Below are 20,569 nucleotides of genomic sequence, written 5' to 3'. Positions count from 1 at the left end.
CACAATTAGACGAGTCCACACACACGCACACACACCCTAACACACGCACACACACACACACACACACACAGAGGGGCCTCGTAGCCTGGTGGATAGCACGCAGGACTCGTAATTCTGTGGCGCGGGTTCGATTCCCGCACGAGGCAGAAACAAATGGGCAAAGTTTCTTTCACCCTAAGTGCCCCTGTCACCTAACAGTAAATAGGTACCTGGGAGTTAGTCAGCTGTCACGGGCTGCTTCCTGGGGTGTGTGTGTGTGGTGTGGGGGAAAAAAACAGAAAAAAAAGTAGTTAGTAAACAGTTGATTGACAGTTGAGAGGCGGGCCGAAAGAGCAGAGCTCAACCCCCGCAAAACACAACTAGTAAACACAACTAGTAAACACAACTAGTAAACAACTAGTAAACACAACTAGTAAACACACACGTGTAAACACAACTAGTAAACACAACTAGTAAACACAACTAGTAAACACAACTAGTAAACACAACTAGTAAACACAACTAGTAAACACAACTAGTAAACACAACTAGTAAACACAACTAGTAAACACACACGTGTAAACACAACTAGTAAACACACACGTGTAAACACAACTAGTAAACACAACTAGTAAACACAACTAGTAAACACAACTAGTAAACACACACGTGTAAACACAACTAGTAAACACAACTAGTAAACACAACTAGTAAACACACACGTGTAAACACAACTAGTAAACACAACTAGTAAACACAACTAGTAAACACAACTAGTAAACACACACGTGTAAACACAACTAGTAAACACAACTAGTAAACACAACTAGTAAACACAACTAGTAAACACACACGTGTAAACACAACTAGTAAACACAACTAGTAAACACAACTAGTAAACACACACGTGTAAACACAACTAGTAAACACAACTAGTAAACACAACTAGTAAACACAACTAGTAAACACAACTAGTAAACACAACTAGTAAACACAACTAGTAAACACACACGTGTAAACACAACTAGTAAACACAACTAGTAAACACACACGTGTAAACACAACTAGTAAACACAACTAGTAAACACAACTAGTAAACACAACTAGTAAACACAACTAGTAAACAACTAGTAAACAACTAGTAAACACAACTAGTAAACACAACTAGTAAACACAACTAGTAAACACAACTAGTAAACACAACTAGTAAACACAACTAGTAAACACAACTAGTAAACACAACTAGTAAACACAACTAGTAAACACACACGTGTAAACACAACTAGTAAACACAACTAGTAAACACACACGTGTAAACACAACTAGTAAACACAACTAGTAAACACACACGTGTAAACACAACTAGTAAACACAACTAGTAAACACAACTAGTAAACACAACTAGTAAACACAACTAGTAAACACAACTAGTAAACACAACTAGTAAACACAACTAGTAAACACAACTAGTAAACACACACGTGTAAACACAACTAGTAAACACAACTAGTAAACAACTAGTAAACACAACTAGTAAACACAACTAGTAAACACAACTAGTAAACACACACGTGTAAACACAACTAGTAAACACAACTAGTAAACACACACGTGTAAACACAACTAGTAAACACAACTAGTAAACACAACTAGTAAACACAACTAGTAAACACAACTAGTAAACACAACTAGTAAACACAACTAGTAAACACAACTAGTAAACACAACTAGTAAACACAACTAGTAAACACACACGTGTAAACACAACTAGTAAACACAACTAGTAAACAACTAGTAAACACAACTAGTAAACACAACTAGTAAACACAACTAGTAAACACAACTAGTAAACACAACTAGTAAACACAACTAGTAAACACACACGTGTAAACACAACTAGTAAACACAACTAGTAAACAACTAGTAAACACAACTAGTAAACACAACTAGTAAACACAACTAGTAAACACAACTAGTAAACACAACTAGTAAACACAACTAGTAAACACAACTAGTAAACACAACTAGTAAACACAACTAGTAAACACACACGTGTAAACACAACTAGTAAACACAACTAGTAAACAACTAGTAAACACAACTAGTAAACACAACTAGTAAACACAACTAGTAAACACAACTAGTAAACACACACGTGTAAACACACACGTGTAAACACACACGTGTAAACACAACTAGTAAACACAACTAGTAAACACAACTAGTAAACACACACGTGTAAACACAACTAGTAAACACAACTAGTAAACACACACGTGTAAGACGGAGCTTCACTCCGGGAATCACCTTTTCGCGACAAAAATCTTCAAAAATCTAACTTTTAATTAAGATGAGAAGGACGTGTCTAACACGTGGTTCATCTTGAGATCTTCAACACACAATATAACACATTAACCCATGAACAAGAACGTCACACTGAACAGTGTTACAATTACTACAAAATAAGGGATGGAACAACGACAATCACCGACAATGGAACAAAAACAACTCATCTGACATAACTTGATCAAACAAACACAAATTTTACAACATTCAGACCGTAAATAATTATTAGAAATTACAAACTAAATCTAGAAATTTAAACAAAGAAAAATATAGGAAAAATTTAGATTATCAATTACACACTAAAAAAACCACAAATTGTGCTGGACACAGTATACATGTGTCCGGTTCACACACAGTATACATGTGTCCGGTTCACACACAGTATACACGTGTCCGGTTCATACACAGTATACATGTGTCCGGTTCATACACAGTATACATGTGTCCGGTTCATACACAGTATACATGTGTCCGGTTCATACACAGTATACATGTGTCCGGTTCATACACAGTATACATGTGTCCGGTTCATACACAGTATACATGTGTCCGGTTCATACACAGTATACATGTGTCCGGTTCATACACAGTATACATGTGTCCGGTTCATACACAGTATACATGTGTCCGGTTCATACACAGTATACATGTGTCCGGTTCATACACAGTATACATGTGTCCGGTTCATACACAGTATACATGTGTCCGGTTCATACACAGTATACATGTGTCCGGTTCATACACAGTATACATGTGTCCGGTTCACACACAGTATACATGTGTCCGGTTCACACACAGTATACATGTGTCCGGCTCACACACAGTATACATGTCTCCAGCTCACACACAGTATACATGTCTCCAGCTCACACACAGTATACATGTCTCCAGCTCACACACAGTATACATGTCTCCAGCTCACACACAGTATACATGTCTCCAGCTCACACACAGTATACATGTCTCCAGCTCACACACAGTATACATGTCTCCAGCTCACACACAGTATACATGTCTCCAGCTCACACACAGTATACATGTCTCCAGCTCACACACAGTATACATGTCTCCAACTCACACACAGTATACACGTCTCCAGCTCACACACAGTATACACGTCTCCAGCTCACACACAGTATACACGTCTCCAGCTCACACACAGTATACACGTCTCCAGCTCACACACAGTATACACGTCTCCAGCTCACACACAGTATACACGTCTCCAGCTCACACACAGTATACACGTCTCCAGCTCACACACAGTATACACGTCTCCAGCTCACACACAGTATACACGTCTCCAGCTCACACACAGTATACACGTCTCCAGCTCACACACAGTATACACGTCTCCAGCTCACACACAGTATACACGTCTCCAGCTCACACACAGTATACACGTCTCCAGCTCACACACAGTATACACGTCTCCAGCTCACACACAGTATACACGTCTCCAGCTCACACACAGTATACACGTCTCCAGCTCACACACAGTATACACGTCTCCAGCTCACACACAGTATACACGTCTCCAGCTCACACACAGTATACACGTCTCCAGCTCACACACAGTATACACGTCTCCAGCTCACACACAGTATACACGTCTCCAGCTCACACACAGTATACACGTCTCCAGCTCTCACACAGTATACACGTCTCCAGCTCACACACAGTATACACGTCTCCAGCTCACACACAGTATACACGTCTCCAGCTCACACACAGTATACACGTCTCCAGCTCACACACAGTATACATGTCTCCAGCTCACACACAGTATACATGTCTCCAGCTCACACACAGTATACATGTCTCCAGCTCACACACAGTATACATGTCTCCAGCTCACACACAGTATACATGTCTCCAGCTCACACACAGTATACATGTCTCCAGCTCATACACAGTATACATGTCTCCAGCTCACACACAGTATACACGTCTCCAGCTCATACACAGTATACACGTCTCCAGCTCACACACAGTATACATGTCTCCAGCTCATACACAGTATACATGTCTCCAGCTCACACACAGTATACATGTCTCCAGCTCACACACAGTATACATGTCTCCAGCTCACACACAGTATACATGTCTCCAGCTCATACACAGTATACACGTCTCCAGCTCATACACAGTATACACGTCTCCAGCTCACACACAGTATACACGTCTCCAGCTCATACACAGTATACATGTCTCCAGCTCATACACAGTATACATGTCTCCAGCTCACACAGTATACACGTCTCCAGCTCATACACAGTATACACGTCTCCAGCTCACACACAGTATACACGTCTCCAGCTCACACACAGTATACACGTCTCCAGCTCACACACAGTATACACGTCTCCAGCTCACACACAGTATACACGTCTCCAGCTCACACACAGTATACATGTCTCCAGCTCATACACAGTATACACGTCTCCAGCTCACACACAGTATACATGTCTCCAGCTCATACACAGTATACACGTCTCCAGCTCATACACAGTATACATGTCTCCAGTTCACACACAGTATACATGTCTCCAGTTCACACACAGTATACATGTCTCCAGTTCACACACAGTATACATGTCTCCAGCTCATACATTACTACTCAACAAAGGCCACAGCCCCCCCTGATACATTATGAATACTATACATACAGCTCCAGCCTCTGTTGAATGGTTTCAAATTCGACTTAGTTAATTCACTGTGGATTAGTGATAGTGAGTGAGTCTTATATTTGATGGTGATGATAGTGGTGGTGGTGGTGGTGGTGGTGGTGATGATAGTGGTGGTGGTGGTGATGGTGTCGACTCATCATACTGATTTTAATAACATTTTTAAAGATATTTCCTATTTTAATTGTCAAGCTTTTCATCATGTATACATATGTATATTCCAGAGTACCCACCAGTGTCCGGGGTGAGCCCAAAAGGTTGCACCATTTAGGTGATTGCTGCCTCAAACGTAATAAAGCCATCAGAAGATGTATTTTGCAGGTCAATATATGTAATATTGTCCACAGATGGATAAAAATCCATGGATAAACTATCATTTCAAACTTCACGTGGATCGCCATAGGATGCAGATTCCTTTAAAAACGGGTCGACTCCAATCAGCCTATGACAGTCCCCGACCCCATACCAGTCATCCGGCAAAGTTTCAAAATGCTCAATGCTCCATACTAAACCACTTTATCGTCTGTAAGACACCTACTTCATCCTCGAAAACTGCTTCCCACCTCCTTGGCTCACCTCCAAGAAAATAATTCTCAAATCACTTTAAACCATATGTTAAAAAATATTTCTTATCCATCCAGGACATTTTGCGAGAATTCCCATGACAGAAAAATTCTTTGTGTAATTATTGCTTCTAATTATTAATTGGAAGATTAAATTTTTTTTATTAGGAATTCTGATGTATTTTTATGAGTTAATTTTCCATTAAATTAATTGACTAAAACGTCGGGTTAGTTAATGAGGTTGTTTGGTAGTTAAGGAAGAGTATGATGCAACACTGCTTCACTCACACACACTGTTGCTTCACTCACATACATTGTTGCTTCACTCACACACATTGTTGCTTCACTCACACACACTGTTGCTTCACTCACACACACTGTTGCTTCACTCACACACACTGTTGCTTCACTCACACACACTGTTGCTTCACTCACACACACTGTTGCTTCACTCACACACACTGTTGCTTCACTCACACACACTGTTGCTTCACTCACACACACTGTTGCTTCACTCACATACATTGTTGCTTCACTCACACACATTGTTGCTTCACTCACACACACTGTTGCTTCACTCACACACACTGTTGCTTCACTCACACACACTGTTGCTTCACTCACACACACTGTTGCTTCACTCACACACACTGTTGCTTCACTCACACACACTGTTGCTTCACTCACACACATTGTTGCTTCACTCACACACATTGTTGCTTCACTCACACACACTGTTGCTTCACTCACACACACTGTTGCTTCACTCACACACACTGTTGCTTCACTCACACACACTGTTGCTTCACTCACACACACTGTTGCTTCACTCACACACACTGTTGCTTCACTCACACACACTGTTGCTTCACTCACACACACTTGCTTCACTCACACACACTTGCTTCACTCACACACTGTTGCTTCACTCACACACACTGTTGCTTCACTCACACACACTGTTGCTTCACTCACACACTGTTGCTTCACTCACACACTGTTGCTTCACTCACACACACACACTGTTGCTTCACTCACACACACACACTGTTGCTTCACTCACACACACACACTGTTGCTTCACTCACACACACACACTGTTGCTTCACTCACACACACTGTTGCTTCACTCACACACACTGTTGCTTCACTCACACACACTGTTGCTTCACTCACACACACTGTTGCTTCACTCACACACACTGTTGCTTCACTCACACACACTGTTGCTTCACTCACACACACTGTTGCTTCACTCACACACACACTGTTGCTTCACTCACACACACACTGTTGCTTCACTCACACACACACTGTTGCTTCACTCACACACACACTGTTGCTTCACTCACACACACTGTTGCTTCACTCACACACACTGTTGCTTCACTCACACACTGTTGCTTCACTCACATACATTGTTGCTTCACTCACATACATTGTTGCTTCACTCACACACATTGTTGCTTCACTCTCATACACTGTTGCTTCACTCACACACACTGTTGCTTCACTCTCACACACTGTTGCTTCACTCTCACACACTGTTGCTTCACTCACACACACTGTTCCTTCACTCACACACACTGTTGCTTCACTCTCACACACTGTTGCTTCACTCTCACACACTGTTGCTTCACTCTCACACACTGTTGTTTCACTCACACACACTGTTGCTTCACTCACACACACTGTTCCTTCACTCTCACACACTGTTGCTTCACTCACACACACTGTTGCTTCACTCACACACACTGTTGCTTCACTCACACACACTGTTGCTTCACTCACACACACTGTTGCTTCACTCACACACACTGTTGCTTCACTCACACACACTGTTGCTTCACTCACACACACTGTTGCTTCACTCACACACACTGTTGCTTCACTCACACACACTGTTGCTTCACTCACACACACTGTTGCTTCACTCACACACACTGTTGCTTCACTCACACACACTGTTGCTTCACTCACACACACTGTTGCTTCACTCACACACACTGTTGCTTCACTCTCACACACTGTTGCTTCACTCTCACACACTGTTGCTTCACTCTCACACACTGTTGCTTCACTCTCACACACTGTTGCTTCACTCTCACACACTGTTGCTTCACTCTCACACACTGTTGCTTCACTCTCACACACTGTTGCTTCACTCTCACACACTGTTGCTTCACTCTCACACACTGTTGCTTCACTCTCACACACTGTTGCTTCACTCTCACACACTGTTGCTTCACTCTCACACACTGTTGCTTCACTCTCACACACTGTTGCTTCACTCTCACACACTGTTGCTTCACTCTCACACACTGTTGCTTCACTCTCACACACTGTTGCTTCACTCTCACACACTGTTGCTTCACTCTCACACACTGTTGCTTCACTCTCACACACTGTTGCTTCACTCTCACACACTGTTGCTTCACTCTCACACACTGTTGCTTCACTCTCACACACTGTTGCTTCACTCTCACACACTGTTGCTTCACTCTCACACACTGTTGCTTCACTCTCACACACTGTTGCTTCACTCTCACACACTGTTGCTTCACTCTCACACACTGTTGCTTCACTCTCACACACTGTTGCTTCACTCTCACACACTGTTGCTTCACTCTCACACACTGTTGCTTCACTCTCACACACTGTTGCTTCACTCTCACACACTGTTGCTTCACTCTCACACACTGTTGCTTCACTCTCACACACTGTTGCTTCACTCTCACACACTGTTGCTTCACTCTCACACACTGTTGCTTCACTCTCACACACTGTTGCTTCACTCTCACACACTGTTGCTTCACTCTCACACACTGTTGCTTCACTCTCACACACTGTTGCTTCACTCTCACACACTGTTGCTTCACTCTCACACACTGTTGCTTCACTCTCACACACTGTTGCTTCACTCTCACACACTGTTGCTTCACTCTCACACACTGTTGCTTCACTCTCACACTGTTGCTTCACTCTCACACATTGTCGCTTCACTCTCACACATTGTCGCTTCACTCTCACACATTGTCGCTTCACTCTCACACATTGTCGCTTCACTCTCACACACTGTTGCTTCACTCACACACAGCTGACAGTCGTGTGTCCCCACCACCAGTCAGCAGCTGACAGCTGTGTGTCCCCACCACCAGTCAGCAGCTGTGTGTCCCCCACCACCAGTCAGCAGCTGACAGCTGTGTGTCCCCACCACCAGTCAGCAGCTGACACCTGTGTGTCCCCACCATCAGTCAGCAGCTGACAGCTGAGTCCCCACCACCAGTCAGCAGCTGTGTGTCCCCCACCACCAGTCAGTAGCTGACAGCTGTGTGTCCCCACCACCAGTCAGCAGCTGACAGCTGTGTGTCCCCACCACCAGTCAGCAGCTGACACCTGTGTGTCCCCACCACCAGTCAGCAGCTGACAGCTGTGTGTCCCCACCACCAGTCAGCAGCTGACACCTGTGTGTCCCCACCACCAGTCAGCAGCTGACACCTGTGTGTCCCCACCACCAGTCAGCAGCTGACACCTGTGTGTCCCCACCACCAGTCAGCAGCTGACACCTGTGTGTCCCCACCACCAGTCAGCAGCTGACAGCTGTGTGTCCCCACCACCAGTCAGCAGCTGACACCTGTGTGTCCCCACCATCAGTCAGCAGCTGACACCTGTGTGTCCCCACCATCAGTCAGCAGCTGACAGCTGAGTCCCCACCACCAGTCAGCAGCTGACAGCTGTGTGTCCCCACCATCAGTCAGCAGCTGACAGCTGAGTCCCCACCACCAGTCAGCAGCTGACAGCTGTGTGTCCCCACCACCAGTCAGCAGCTGACAGCTGTGTGTCCCCACCACCAGTCAGCAGCTGACAGCTGTGTGTCCCCACCACCAGTCAGCAGCTGACAGCTGTGTGTCCCCACCACCAGTCAGCAGCTGACAGCTGTGTGTCCCCACCACCAGTCAGCAGCTGACAGCTGTGTGTCCCCACCACCAGTCAGCAGCTGACAGCTGTGTGTCCCCACCACCAGTCAGCAGCTGACAGCTGTGTGTCCCCACCACCAGTCAGCAGCTGACAGCTGTGTCCCCACCACCAGTCAGCAGCTGACAGCTGTGTCCCCACCACCAGTCAGCAGCTGACAGCTGTGTCCCCACCACCAGTCAGCAGCTGACAGCTGTGTCCCCACCACCAGTCAGCAGCTGACAGCTGTGTGTCCCCCACCATCAGTCAGCAGCTGACACCTGTGTGTCCCCACCATCAGTCAGCAGCTGACACCTGTGTGTCCCCCACCATCAGTCAGCAGCTGACAGCTGTGTCCCCACCATCAGTCAGCAGCTGACAGCTGTGTCCCCACCACCAGTCAGCAGCTGTGTGTCCCCACCACCAGTCAGCAGCTGTGTGTCCCCACCACCAGTCAGCAGCTGTGTGTCCCCACCACCAGTCAGCAGCTGTGTGTCCCCACCACCAGTCAGCAGCTGTGTGTCCCCACCACCAGTCAGCAGCTGACACCTGAGTGTCCCCACCACCAGTCAGCAGCTGGGTGTCCCCACCACCAGTCAGCAGCTGGGTGTCCCCACCACCAGTCAGCAGCTGGGTGTCCCCACCACCAGTCAGCAGCTGACACCTGTGTGTCCCCACCACCAGTCAGCAGCTGGGTGTCCCCACCACCAGTCAGCAGCTGGGTGTCCCCACCACCAGTCAGCAGCTGGGTGTCCCCACCATCAGTCAGCAGCTGTGTGTCCCCACCACCAGTCAGCAGCTGGGTGTCCCCACCACCAGTCAGCAGCTGGGTGTCCCCACCACCAGTCAGCAGCTGGGTGTCCCCACCATCAGTCAGCAGCTGTGTATCCCCACCACCAGTCAGCAGCTGGGTGTCCCCACCACCAGTCAGCAGCTGGGTGTCCCCACCATCAGTCAGCAGCTGTGTGTCCCCACCACCAGTCAGCAGCTGTGTCCCCACCACCAGTCAGCAGCTGTGTCCCCACCACCAGTCAGCAGCTGTGTCTCCCCACCACCAGTCAGCAGCTGACAGTCTAAGGTTACATATTGACCAAGTGTGAGGTCAAGAGGCTCATGCATCACGCTGTCAACAACAGTCAAGGCTGCCCTCTCCCACGAGGCGCCTCCATCCCGGGGTGCTTCACACCCGCTAAGTCATTATCTGGAGATGATTTCGGGGCTTTAGTGTCCCCGCGGCCCGGTCCTCGACCAGGCCTCCAACCCCAGGAAGCAGCCAGTGACAGCTGACTAACACCCAGGTACCTATTTTACTGCTAGGTAACAGGGGCATAGGGTGAAAGAAACTCTGCCCATTGTTTCTCGCTGGCGCCTGGGATCGAACCCAGGACCACAGGATCACAAGTCCAGTGTGCTGTCCGCTCGGCCAACTGGCTCCAAAGTGAAGTTCAATAATTGCTTCACGAACGTGAACCACTAACCAAACGTTCAACGAACCTACTGGTGTCCGATGAACCCGTTCTCATAAACAAAGGCCAAAAGCCATTCCATCCACCTGCCAACCCCCTGGTGTTTATGATAAACAATATACACAGGACTGACAACTGCTGACGTCCGAACACTTGGGGAACAAGTGCTTCACTGACGACTGGTGTTCGAACCACAACGCTGTAAATGCTTCACTCACGTACTACACATAATACCCAACAGACCTAAACACCTAACCTATGCCTATATGTGCACAATATGCTATTATATTAATTTATATTTGAGAACATTTCCGTTTTGAATGGACAGAATGTTAAAATTCATGAATGCGTCTGTGGGGTCGACCGCTGGATGGAATAGACTCGAGTCGATGACGGGTCCGCTACAGGTACATGTAGGCAATCACAATCACTTACAATCATCAGAAGTGATGATTGTGAAGCCAGCTCAGCCTTGTGGAAACGCTCTGTCCTCCGCGATATAGCAAAGGTATGCGCTATACAAGATATACCGGAGTGGGAATATGAATGAAGAACGACATAAAATCTCCGAGGGTTATACGTCAATTGACGTAGATCTGTCCGTCGCTGCGGCTAACGTCAGGTGACCCGAGCACCAGACACCTTCAACACATTAGTCCTTAAAAATCCACAAAAAATAAAGAAAATTCGGTCTTAATAAGATGGTAAAACCTTGTCCATATTGACACGTTAATGAGAAGAATGAACACGTAAGAGTGAACACGTAAGAGTGAACACGGAAGAGTGAACACGGAAGAGTGAACACGGAAGAGTGAACACGTAAGAGTGAACACGTAAGAGTGAACACGGAAGAGTGAACACGGAAGAGTGAACACGGAAGAGTGAACACGGAAGAGTGAACACGGAAGAGTGAACACGGAAGAGTGAACACGGAAGAGTGAACACGGAAGAGTGAACACGGAAGAGTGAACACGGAAGAGTGAACACGGAAGAGTGAACACGGAAGAGTGAACACGGAAGAGTGAACACGGAAGAGTGAACACGGAAGAGTGAACACGGAAGAGTGAACACGTAAGAGTGAACACGTAAGAGTGAACACGTAAGAGTGAACACGGAAGAGTGAACACGGAAGAGTGAACACGGAAGAGTGAACACGGAAGAGTGAACACGGAAGAGTGAACACGGAAGAGTGAACACGGAAGAGTGAACACGGAAGAGTGAACACGGAAGAGTGAACACGGAAGAGTGAACACGGAAGAGTGAACACGGAAGAGTGAACACGGAAGAGTGAACACGGAAGAGTGAACACGGAAGAGTGAACACGGAAGAGTGAACACGGAAGAGTGAACACGGAAGAGTGAACACGGAAGAGTGAACACGGAAGAGTGAACACGGAAGAGTGAACACGGAAGAGTGAACACGGAAGAGTGAACACGGAAGAGTGAACACGGAAGAGTGAACACGGAAGAGTGAACACGGAAGAGTGAACACGGAAGAGTGAACACGTAAGAGTGAACACGTAAGAGTGAACACGTAAGAGTGAACACGGAAGAGTGAACACGGAAGAGTGAACACGTAAGAGTGAACACGTAAGAGTGAACACGTAAGAGTGAACACGGAAGAGTGAACACGGAAGAGTGAACACGGAAGAGTGAACACGGAAGAGTGAACAAAGGTGAGGTACTCACGGCAATGTTCCACTGGGCGCGGAGGTCGTCGCACCACTGTTGGTAGGGCGCCCCACACTGGCCGACCCGGGCCAGGAACTCGCTCAGTTCTTTGGCTACTGTAGGATTGCCCTCCACCTGCACCCCTCCGCACTGTAGCCACTCCTGGAAGACAACCACACACCTGGTATTACACACCTGCACACTGTAGCCACTCCTGCAACAATCACACACCTGGTATTACACACCTGCACACTGTAGCCACTCCTGGAAGACAACCACACACCTGGTATTACACACCTGTACACTGTAGCCACTCCTGGAAGACAACCACACACCTGGTATTACATGCTACAGTGAAGAAGAATGACCAAGGGACAAGCCTACATAGAAGTGAGGAACTGAGAGAATCTACCAGTGAAACCATCTGAATATTTGAGAAGTTCGCCACAGACCTGAATGAAATTCAGGAAAATATAAAAATCCATCGAAATTAACCGAGGTCGGCTAAGGAGGAGATTTAAAGCCTCAAGGAAAAATCCCATTGAAAACCAGCATGAGACACTGAGACAACAGGAGTCGCAGAGGGATAAAAGGCAGGGAACCACGCGAGTCTCCGTATTGTCAGTAGAAAAGTACACTAGCCACATGCTGGAAAGGAAAACGAAAACTATGGTTGTCTCAGAGTTCAGGAGCAGGAATTCTCCAATCAGGAGTGGACAAGGAACGACCAATCAGGAGTGGGCAAGGAAGGATCAATCAGGAGTCGACAAGGGAGGACCAATCAGGAGTGCACAAGGAAGGACCAATCAGGAGTGGACAAGGAAGGACCAATCAGGAGTGGACAAGGAAGGACCAATCAGGAGTGGACTAGGAAGGACCAATCAGGAGTGGACAAGGAAGGACCAATCAGGAGTGGACAAGGAAGGACCAATCAGGAGTGGACAAGGACCAATCAGGAGTGGACAAGGAAGGACCAATCAGGAGTGGACAAGGAAGGACCAATCAGGAGTGGACAAGGAAGGATCAATCAGGAGTGGACAAGGAAGGACCAATCAGGAGTGGACAAGGAAGGATCAATCAGGAGTGGACAAGGAAGGATCAATCAGGAGTGGACAAGGAAGGATCAATCAGGGGTCGACAAGGAAGGATGAAACGACTGTGACAAAGATCCTGAAGGGTTCACAAATGGAGTAGCCACCTATCCTGTGAAATTCTATGCTGATAGCTGCACAGAGGTTTTCAGGATAGGTGGCTACAACAAGGATAGAAAGCGACTGATAAAGATGATATTCACAAACGAAGCAACAAAGAGGTAATATTAGCCAAGACGAGCAAACGTCTGCACAACTGAACACAAAAATGTTTTTCTCCACAAGGATGTGGTTAAGAGAGGGAGAGACAAGGCAACAGAAGCAAGGAAGACGTGGTGAGGAAAGGGAATGGGGAAGCCACAGGTCTCAGCTCGGTAAGTATAGAGCGGAGTGCGGAGCCCTTCACTGGCAAGCTGGCATCCCCAGAGGGTCACCAGCACGGCACTGAAATGGGCTAAGATCAAGATGGTCTTGAGGCGTGGCCCTACTGCTAAGAAAGGCCATCCACCGAAGAGGTGGATGTCGTAGGCTGTGAAGGGTTCAGAGACCACATAACAGGCACCTTAACAATGGGAAGATCATGTATGAGGAGTCATAAATACCTCGACAATAAATGCCAGAAGACCCAGGCAAGGGTATTACAGGTGAAGCATGGCAGTTGCTACTATAATTAAAAGGGCAGCCTCCCAAGGGCGCCTGACAACTGGGTAGGCAGCCCTTCGGATTCATAGTCCTGAGGTTCCGGGTTCGATGCCCGGTGAAGGCGGAGACAAATGGGCAAAATGTTACTTTCACCCGTGATGCTCCTGTTCACCTAGCAGTAAATAGGTACCTGGGAGTTAGTCAGCTGCTACGGACTGCTTCCTGGGGATGTGTGACAAAAAAGGAGACCTGGTCGAGGACCGGACCGCGGGGACGCTAAGCCCCGAAATCATCTCAAGGTAACCTCAGGATAACCTCCACTGTCTGCAGGAATCTATCCCGACTTCTAATCATAGGAGACTTTATCCATATAAAGATGGATTGGGAGAACCAGAGACCACATGGAGATATGGAGAGGTAAACTAGTGGACGAGGCAACAAGAAACAAGCCAGCACAAGAGGGGTCCATGAGGGGTCCATGAGGGGTCCATGAGGGGACCCCACAAGAATGAGAGCCAATGAGGAACCAGCGAGACTTGACCCAGTATTCACTCTCAAAGAGTCGCACACAAGAGACATCAATGAGTTAGCAGCCATGAGGATGAGCCATCAGAGTTTACTCATGTCTGGATTATGAGTGGAAGTTGGGAGAACTTTCTCCCTTTCTTGACTAAGTTAATCATGAGGAGAAGCACTAAGCCAGCATTACAATACAGCACTCTGAAGGGACATGAAGACATGGGGCCAGATTCACGAAGCAGTTACGCAAGTACTTACGAACGTGTACATCTTTGCTCCATCTTTGGCGGCTTTGGTTACATTAAACAGTTTACAAGCATGAAAACTTCCCAATCAACTGTTGTTATTGTTATAAACAGCCTCCTGGTGCTTCGGAGCTCATTAACTGTTTAATAATTGTAAACAAAGCCGCCAAAAATTGAGACAAGATGTACACGTTTGTAAGTGCTTGCGTAAGTGCTTGCGTAAGTGCTTGCGTAAGTGCTTTCGTGAATCTGGCCCCTGGATCTGGGAAGGCAGCCCATCGTCCTGTGTGGTAGTACTTACAGTGACGACGAGGACCATAGTACATATACCCACTTACAACCAAATTAGTAGCAATCTGAACTATTGAGTTGGACAAACAAGAAAACTATTTTTTTGACTTGTGTTACTTTGACAAACTAAACTTAACCTAACTTCCCTAGGCCTAATATGCGATATCTGAGGCCTAATATGCGATATCTGAGGCCTAATATGCGACATCTGAGGCCTAATATGCGATATCTGAGGCCTAATATGCGATATCTGAGGCCTAATATGCGATATCTGAGGCCTAATATGCGACATCTGAGGCCTAATATGCGATATCTGAGGCCTAATATGCGATATCTGAGGCCTAATATGCGATATCTGAGGCCTAATATGCGATATCTGAGGCCTAATATGCGACATCTGAGGCCTAATATGCGATATCTGAGGCCTAATATGCGATATCTGAGGCCTAATATGCGATATCTGAGGCCTAATATGCGATATCTGAGGCCTAATATGCGATATCTGAGGCCTAATATGCGATATCTGAGGCCTAATATGCGATATCTGAGGCCTAATATGCGATATCTGAGGCCTAATATGCGATATCTGAGGCCTAATATGCGATATCTGAGGCCTAATATGCGATATCTGAGGCCTAATATGCGATATCTGAGGCCTAATATGCGATATCTGAGGCCTAATATGCGATATCTGAGGCCTAATATGCGATATCTGAGGCCTAATATGCGATATCTGAGGCCTAATATGCGACATCTGAGGCCTAATATGCGATATCTGAGGCCTAATATGCGATATCTGAGGCCTAATATAGTACATGAGTGTGCTATACTAGGGCCTAGGAATATTTAAGTTAGTTTTTTTGGCTTCATTTATTTTAAAAGAATTCCTCGCTAGTCAGTATACTACTATGTAACAGCTAAGTACGAATTATGACTGTTGAGGACCGCCACAATAGATACTGTATAAGCAGAAGGAGTTGGAGAACACGGTGGAGGGAAAGAATTGTGCACAACCTCTTGGACCATCAGGGAACGAACTCAGCCCTGCAAGAAGCGAGATCTCCGCTGTACCGACCAGTCAAAGTGGTTGGGCACAATTCCTTCCCTCCACCTTATTGCCAGATCCATATCCTCCTATCCCGTCTCAGTGCTATATTATAATACTGGCAGAGTGCTTTTATTTCTGATTACCTTATCTTACCTTAGTCAAGAAAGGGACCAGAAAACAAAAGACTGGCATTGCAAAAGGGAAATAAGAAAATTCCTAATAGAAATACCATAGATAACAGAGCTGAAGGTCAAGATTGGACAAGACATGACAGACGTCATCACCCAGCAGCGTCAGGAAGCAGCACACAAGTTTGTCACGGCCCAAATGGGGGGAAAAATATCGAAATGCCCAGGTGACACCCCTGGGTTAATCAGGGATACAAGCTGGCTGACCAACTACCCCAAATTGCTTCACAGCTACGTCAGGAGGACAGCTACGTCAGGAGGACAGCTACGTCAGGAGGACAGCTACGTCAGGAGGACAGCTACGTCAGGAGGACAGAAACAGTGAAGGATGTTTACCAGACCACACTAGAAGGTGAAGGGACGACGACGTTTCGACCTGAATGGTCCAGGACGGACAGAAACGTCGTCGTCCCTTCACCTTCCCGTGTGTGGTCTGGTGAACATACTTCAGCCACGTTATTGTGACTCATCGCCTGCAATAGTGAAGAACAGGTAATAACACTAAGAACAGAAGCAGACACATTTACAGAGTATGAGAAGGTGAGCAAGAACGAGAGATTCCAGGAAGTCTTCACCTAATTTGCCACTGGAGCTCAGAGCCCAAACCAAACGGGCATTTACAGGAAACCCTCTACCTGTTGACGATTTCCGGGATCAGTTTCCCCGCTGCCCGGTCTGTTACCAGGCCTCCTGGTTGCTGGTTTTATCAGCCAGGCTGTTCGATGCGGCTGCTCGCAGCCTGACATGTGAGTTTTATCCTGATTGATCAGGTATCTTTTGAGGTGATTCTCGAGGTGCCGCCTCACTGAAATGATTGACGACAGAAGTAAAGAAGCAACTACAGGAACCGGATGTAACAAAAGTGGTGGGACCTGGCAAAATATCTCCAGGGATACTAAAAGAGGCAGCTGAAGCATTGTGGAGCCCACTTGCCATAATCTTTAATTCCTCTCAGAATTCGGGAGAACTTCCTGAAAGCTTGAAAACTGCAAATGTGATGCTAATCTACAAGAAAGTGGGGAGGCAAATGTTAAACTACAGCCTTGTGTCACAAGTATCCCTTACAAGTAAATATAGACCGAGTTGAAGCAAGCTATTAGAACATTCAGAACAGATGAATTTTGTCTCAAAACATCAGAAGTAAAGGAAAATCTTGCTTGAAAAAACTTGCTGCAATTCTACAATAAGATAGAAATCAAACATAACAGAAGAATGAGCAGACTGCATATTCCTGGACTGTCGGAAATCATTTGATACAGTCCCGCACAAACGATTCCTACTCAAACTAGAGAAGCAAGCTGTCATAAGGTGGGTCAGGGAGTATCTCACAGGAAGGAACCAAAGGGTTATAGTGAGGGGAGACACATCATAGAGGAGAGAGGTTACAAGTGGAGTACCCCAAGGGTCGGTTCTAGGACCCATTCTGTTTCTAATATACGCTACAACCTCACGGGAGAAATTTGGTCCTTCATATCAATGTTTTCAGATAATGCAAAACTAATGAGGAGTCAGGATAGGGATTGTGATGTATTGCAAACGAATTTAGACACTCCAAAAATGGTCTGAAAACTGGATGCTAGAATTTAACCGAGAGAAATGTAATGTTATGTAGATTGAAGCAGAAATGTGATGACCAGTACAGCAGTATAGGATGAAGGGAAGACACTGCAAGCACATCTAGAGTAGCACGCTCACACGCATGCATACACATGTGCGCACACACACGTGCGCGCACACACGCTCGCACACACACACACACACGCACACACACGCAGTGACCTTACCTCAACACAGAGCAGCACAGCCCGGTGCACAGCAGGGATGTCGACCACAATGTACACCGGCGAGTCGAACCTGCGGTAGCGTGTTGGGGTGACGGAGCTGGAGCGTGACGACCCCCGCAGGTCTTCGCCGCCACCGCCGCCACGTGCCTGCAGGCAGGAGGGCAGGGCGGAGAGCGGCGGCGCCTCCTCCATGCCCGCCACGGCGGCATAGTTGGTGGGGGGCGCGATGGGGGAGAGCGCCGGCGACCGCAGGCGTGGGGAGGGGATGGAGTGGGGGGAATAGGGCGAACCAGGAGACAGAAAGGGGGAATTGGGTCTCTGGGAGACCGGGGAGACATGTGAGGAGGCCGGGGAGCCCAAGTTCCTGGGGGAACCTATCCCTGGGGAGTGTAGGGGCGTGGAGGCGGCGATGTTGTGGGCGGAGTGTGAGGGCGAGAGGAGGGGGGAGGCGAAGTGGTGTGGGGAGAGGTGTGTGGTGGGGGAGAGGTGGGGGCTGGGCGGGAGAGTGAGCTGGGCCGACAGCAAGCCAGTATGGAGCTCCGAGGTGGCCGTGGGCGAGCGGCCGATGGGCGTGGGTCGAGGCACCAGCAGCGTGGACATGCTTTCGAAGGTAACGCGCGGCACCGAGCGCGAGCGCTGCCTGAAGGGCGGCGGCGTCGGCGGCAGGTCCTGGTCGTCGAGGCGCTCGTACGACGGCAGGTTCTGCAGCTGCCGCTGGAATGCCACGATGTCCTCCTCGCAGAGCGTCAGGTCGTCGCGGGACTGGGCGATGTTGGGCGTCGACCCGGAGGAGTTGATCTGGTCGTGGACCGACTTGGACCTCTTCTTATGCAGGCTCGAGAACCTGAAGCTCCTCTTCTGGAAGAACGAGGGCGAGCCAGAGGGCGTCGTGCCCTTGGAGGAGCTGCTGATGGAGTTGTGGGAGTCCGCGGCCCTCAGACGCGAGGGCAGGAGCTGCTGCAGCGTGACGCTCACGTCGTTGGTGCTGATGGCCGCCAGGGTGTCCCTGAGCCTCCGCCCTGATCCAGGCCCCGACAGTGCGCTCCCTGGCGTGGACGCCTTCCTGTGGTGGTGTTTGGATGGCGCCTCTTCACTGTTGGCACGAAGCACTGCAGGGGACACCCGGCTCCTCTCCACATGCTCCGGGGGCGCCGGCTCCTCGGGGCAGGCCTCCGCGAAGTCCAGGGTGAGGTTGACCCGTCGTCTCTTGCGGAGTGTGGAGGCGTCGGTCTCTGACGAGGAGGTGCGCGACCGCGCGCGAAAGACCTCAGAGGAATAGGAAGTCCAGGAGGAGCGGGAGGTGCACGACTTCCACTTGGTGAGGTGGTGCATGGAGGTGAGGAGGCGGTGGAGGAGGAGGCGCAGGAAGATGACGGGATGGAGAACAAGAGGCAGGCCCAGCATGAGGCAGGACAGAAATCGCCGGCCCATCGGCCCATCGTCTCGCCCAGACACACGCTTCCCGCCTCGTCCACCTACACCTGCAACATAAACACCTTGTTATTGTCCCATATCACTGCAATTGCCACATTGCATCACCACCAAATATGCCACGGAAAATGAGGCTGAGAGGCCATCTGGCCCCCAAATAAAAGTACCATTTGTTTAACATTAAAATGATCATTCCTATGCATTCTTCAGTTCCCTATATAAAGGTTATCGCATGGGATTGTCCTTATGGTTTGAGACGTGTTTAAGAGAACATAGACGAGCCGTGTGTCTCAGCAGGTCCAAAAGCTCAGTGGAGTGGGTGACTGAAGACATGTTATGGTGTCCCGAGCCATGGACAGTTACGTGTCTTAATACTCAATTAAATTGACCAGACCACACACTAGAAGGTGAAGGGACGACGACGTTTCCGTCCGTCCTGTACCATTCTCAAGTCGATTTGAGAATGGTCCAGGACGGACCAAAACGTCGTCGTCCCTTCACCTTCTAGTGTGTGGTCTGGTAAACTTACTTTAGCCACGTTATTGTGACTCATTCCCTGCAATACTCAATCAACTTAATAAACCAAAGTGCAGAAGGCCTATTGACCAATACAAGGCAGCGTCTATTCATATCCACCCAAACGCATTTACGCATGTAAAATATGT

At 47.8% G+C, this 20,569-nt stretch overlaps 1 protein-coding gene across 1 annotated transcript in view; it reads right to left on the bottom strand.

Moving 5' to 3' along the window:
* LOC123770570 (uncharacterized) overlaps positions 1 to 20,569 on the bottom strand; it is a 564,737-nt gene that overhangs the window by 416,536 nt on the left and 127,632 nt on the right. Inside the window, 2 exon segments of the mRNA XM_069301599.1 lie at positions 12,684 to 12,827; positions 18,474 to 19,954. Of these exon segments, the coding sequence (XP_069157700.1) occupies positions 12,684 to 12,827; positions 18,474 to 19,954 (1,625 nt within the window).

This window comes from Procambarus clarkii, chromosome 46, assembly GCF_040958095.1.
Source record: "Procambarus clarkii isolate CNS0578487 chromosome 46, FALCON_Pclarkii_2.0, whole genome shotgun sequence".
NCBI lineage: Eukaryota > Metazoa > Arthropoda > Malacostraca > Decapoda > Cambaridae > Procambarus > Procambarus clarkii.
The sequence above is the reverse complement of the archived record's forward strand: the minus strand, read 5'-3'. Positions and strand labels throughout refer to the sequence as shown.